This window comes from Halyomorpha halys, unplaced genomic scaffold, assembly GCF_000696795.3.
Source record: "Halyomorpha halys isolate HHAL.00 unplaced genomic scaffold, Hhal_1.1 Scaffold180.1, whole genome shotgun sequence".
NCBI lineage: Eukaryota > Metazoa > Arthropoda > Insecta > Hemiptera > Pentatomidae > Halyomorpha > Halyomorpha halys.
In genome coordinates, this window is record NW_027107549.1 from 740358 (window position 1) to 744864 (window position 4507).

General features: G+C 32.4%; 1 protein-coding gene across 1 annotated transcript in view; it reads right to left on the minus strand.

Annotated features, from left to right (window-relative positions):
- LOC136795412 (uncharacterized) overlaps positions 1–880 on the minus strand; it is a gene marked incomplete at its 5' end in the record, with an annotated part of 6115 nt that extends 5235 nt beyond the window's left edge. Inside the window, 2 exons of the mRNA XM_067045900.1 lie at positions 243–479; positions 563–880. Of these exons, the coding sequence (XP_066902001.1) occupies positions 243–479; positions 563–880 (555 nt within the window). The remainder of the gene's footprint in view (positions 1–242; positions 480–562) is intronic.
- Positions 881–4507: the final 3627 nt, after the last annotated feature.

Below are 4507 nucleotides of genomic sequence, written 5' to 3' on the forward strand. Positions count from 1 at the left end.
AATAACTATTTATTTTATTTGAGTTTTGCACTTTTAAATGACGTTTTCTTTTAGACAGGGAGGTTATTGCTGTCCTACAGTTACCGGATCTGTTACGATAATAATTAGTTATGCGATATTCTTTGGTTGAATAAGCAGTATATCTTTGGTCATAGGAAGCTGTTTCTTCTTCCACTATTTATTTTAATATTATGTTCACTTATAATGTGATTATTAAAATTATTTATACCTTCAAGACTAACATTACATATTCCACATTTGTAGCTATGAATTATTTCGGATTCACTACCATGTGAGGTTTTTATATGTCCATGTATACCATGTATGCATGTCACGGTACTTTTTGAAACAATTTCAGGATTTAAGTCAATAGGACGTCGGAAAATTCGGAATACTGATGTCAAAATACCAAATGTGTTTTCCACCGCAACCCTGGACCTTGATAAACACTGATTAAGTTTTCTTTTGGAGAAGTGACACTATGTTCTCCAGGATAGGGCTTCATGACATGGGTGGAAAGTGCAAAAGCGCCACCTGCTAAAAATACATATGACATTTATACATCGTTGATAGATCCAGGAAGTGGACATGGTGTGGGAAAATTAATTTCATTTCTACAAATTTTTTCCCATAAGAAAGAATTATTAAAAACTACACCATCACTAAGCCTCCCATGGCTTCGCATTTCTGCAAATATCAATTTATCTACTAGTGCTAATAGTACAATGCTGAATGTTTTCTTGTAATTGAAACATTCAGATCCATTATGAGCTGGGTTTACTACCAATATATGTTTTCCATCTAGCGGACTCAAACAATGTGAAAATTTGTTCTTAAATCCTTTTTCTATATCCAACCATCGTTCCACAGTTGAAGGTATCTGAAATTGTGATGAATTATTAATTTTATTGAATTGGTAGCTATTTTATAATTTAAATAAATAAGTAGATTCAAATAGCTTTGTACAAGCCTCCGATTTGTGGTGAGCGGCCAACATGTGGATCCGCCTTTAGGTTCTTTACTGAATGATTTCCCGCAATGTGAATTTTATTTGTTTACATTGGGGAAAAATTCTTGTGTCAGCACGGAATCCCCACAAGTAGCCTCATGTCACATTCTATTATTTGATCTTGTATAAGATTTGGCATAAATACATGTAGCTACTCGTTGGAAATATTACCCTGAATGTTCCTTTTAGCAGGCGGCTGTAAAGGAAGAAATTCTGCAGTAACAGTGAACTATTAGTCAACACTTAAAATAAATATAGCCAGTTAAACTGTTTCAGACAAATAGGTGCTCTTGTCTAATGCTATGGTAAATGATTCAAAACCAGCCATACGGTCGGTCAATGTTGTTTTTATATCATTAGCCATCATTTCTATACATCGGATAATAGTTCGTCTTGACAAATTAATTTTTCTTTTCAGGACACAAAACACTGCAATCTTCTAACATACTTTCCTTGATAAATTCTCCTTCGGCAAATGGTTTTAATGACTTTAGCAATTTACTATAAAACTAGCTTTCACAACATCATGTTGTGTTCTTTGTTTATGAAACATTTGCTGCTGTTTTTCCAAATTTGTGGTAAACTTATGGATTTTATCTTTTGTTATTTGTCTTGTCAGTGAGTGCAGCATAGGATGCTTAATTAAATAATGCCTCTTTATATTTAATTCTTTCATCTATGAAATGGATTCATTACACAGCAAACAAATGGGCTTACCATTGTGCAAGATAAAGAAGAATTATTCAGTCCATTTTTCTTGAAACGCGACCCTCTGTATCTACACTGCGTTTCTTTCCACCAAACTTTTCTCTTTTTTTTCGTTTGATAAACAGAATAACAAAATATAATTAGTAAGCACTCAAGATGTTTACTAAGTCACAAAGCAAATTAACGGCACTAGCAGTTCGCTAGGATATCGTTTGTCAAAGTTATCATCTCGGTAGCTCAAATAGAACTGAATTAAAGTTCGGGCCATCCACTCGCTTATGTTGGCAAAATGAAGGAATTCATCTAGAATCGTCAAGTGTAGAAGGATTGAGAAGCAATAATCTTTGTTGCGCTGCCTAACTCTTCGATGATTGCCGCCATTCGGCTTGCTCGCTCTGACCTTGATTTTCTGAGTTTGAGTAAGTAGTGTAATATTTTTTTTAATTGGGTTTTTCAAAATGTCTGACCAGATCAAATCTTACAGTGGGCTAGGGTTGCCCACATATGATATAAAATATATGTAATAACTACCAAAATGTGGGAAAAAAATTATTTTCATACCTCTAGAACTGCACATGTTTTCACGTTTCCTAAACAATTTTAGCATGATTGTCGAAGAAAGAGGAACAGCTTCTTCCTTCACTGTGGTCAGAGTCTGAGCTCTGTGCACTTTTGGGAGATAGAGAGCAATTAAAAATTTCCTTCAGCTCTTGTATGGTTTTATCGAGTACATTAGCATCCTGGAAGTACAATATTTTCCACCCAGGATCCAGTAGAGTACTTATTGCTAATACATGTGTGTTTTCTACCATTAATCTTTTCCTAACTGCTTAACTAAAATTGCATCTCTCAATTTGTAGCCAACCTTTAAGGAAGGTTTTATTTTCGATTATATAAGCAACTAGAATCTCCATACTTGTCGATGGGAAATTTTCACCTTCCAATTGCTTAGTTGCTGATCTTGGAGGTCTCGGTTTTCAGTGGCTATTGTTATCATAGGAGCCGACGTATGCTTATGCACAATACTGTTTAATGTTTAGCTAAGGCTGAGGAATCTCTAGAGCATAGCATAGGTAGAATTCCACCTGGTTTCCACACTTTGAATTAGCTTTGAATCGCTAGACGCCCTCAATTCGTCAGAAACTCCAACACTGCTTTTAAACCTTGACAAAAGTTTCTTTACTTTCTGAATGAGAGGAGTCAGCTCTGTTAGCAGCCAAATTTAAAAGGTAGGGCGAAGCAAAGAAGTTTTTGTTTCCCAAATGCAATTTCCATGAGTTTATTCAATGCGCTGTCAGTCACCACTGAACTCAACTTGTTTTTGTCCAAATACCACTCCTTCAAGATATTAATTAATTTTGCGGCAATATGATGGCTGGAGTTGGTCTATTAACATTAGTATATTAACAAGGTATGTTGACATTAGTATGATTTTCTACTCTGTTTTCTGATTGATAAAGTTCATTATATTTTTGCAAATCATCCTTCATGGAATCTTTATATTTATCCATTATTGTAATTTTATTAATAAATTTTATATTACTAACATTAATAGAAGTTAAAACAATATCACTATCACTACTAATTAACTTATTTATATTTATTTTATTAATTTTGATATTATGAACAATCCATTCCAATTTTTTAGTAAGTAAATCTTTTATTAATTTCAACCATTGCTTAGTATGTTCTTTTTATTTTATTTATTAAGAGTTGTTTATCACTATTTGGTTGCAATTCAAATAACAACCTATCTATTTTTCTATTAATATTAATTATTATCCAATAAGATTGCTTTATTTCAAGGTCAATAATTTTATTGCTTAGCTCTTTAAAATAATCAGCACAGCCAATATTAACCAAGAACTGATTACTAAACAAATTATCAAATTGTGAATAATGTGTGGAGGTATCTTATTTTGTTTTAAGAAAAAGATTTTGGCCAGGTTATGTATCAGTGAAATGTACAGTTTATAAATATTCTTACTTGTTGTATAGTCATGTTGCAGCATAAAATGAAGATTTTGCAAGAATTTTCTATTAACAGTATTCATATGGTCTTCCTTCATAACTATATTATTATATTCTTAAATTAATGATCTACCGGAAGAGTTTCTAGATATAATATGAAATTGGTGAATGACACAATCTTCCTTGTTCATATATAACAATTTATTTCACATACAACAACAACGGCGTTTCGGGATTATCCCCCCCCCCATCTTCAGGTTGCTAGAAAACCAAATTCAACAAAATTTAAACATATACTCACAATATTACTACTAAATCATATATTCATCTAAACTATTTTATATATAATGTATAGTTAACTCCTTAATTTGTCAATACATCATAATATTAAATTATGTTATTGTCAATTATTAAAATTCTATGTTGTACAACACTAACCAATTTATGATCTTCTATTTGACTGATGGTTTTTGATAACTTCTATTTCACAAACTAGCACTAATTTGGACAGCGGTGATAATACTTGCCATGTGTTATTTGACAATGCAAGTACATTATTGAAGTCAAGAAGGAGAGCTGTTTTGTGCCTTTTTCTGATATTTCTCAATTTGAAAGTGACTTTCCCTTTGCGATTAATAATTGTCCTGTCAAAAAGTTTGTGAATCACAAATCGCATTACAGCATCAACTGTTACATCCAATCTTTTCACGAATTTGTCTTTAAAAAAATAAATATTTGAAAATACCATGCAGCCTCTCTATATCGATGTTTGTATTAATCTCTGCAGTTTTAAAGTAACAGTAGGCCCAATACTGGCAA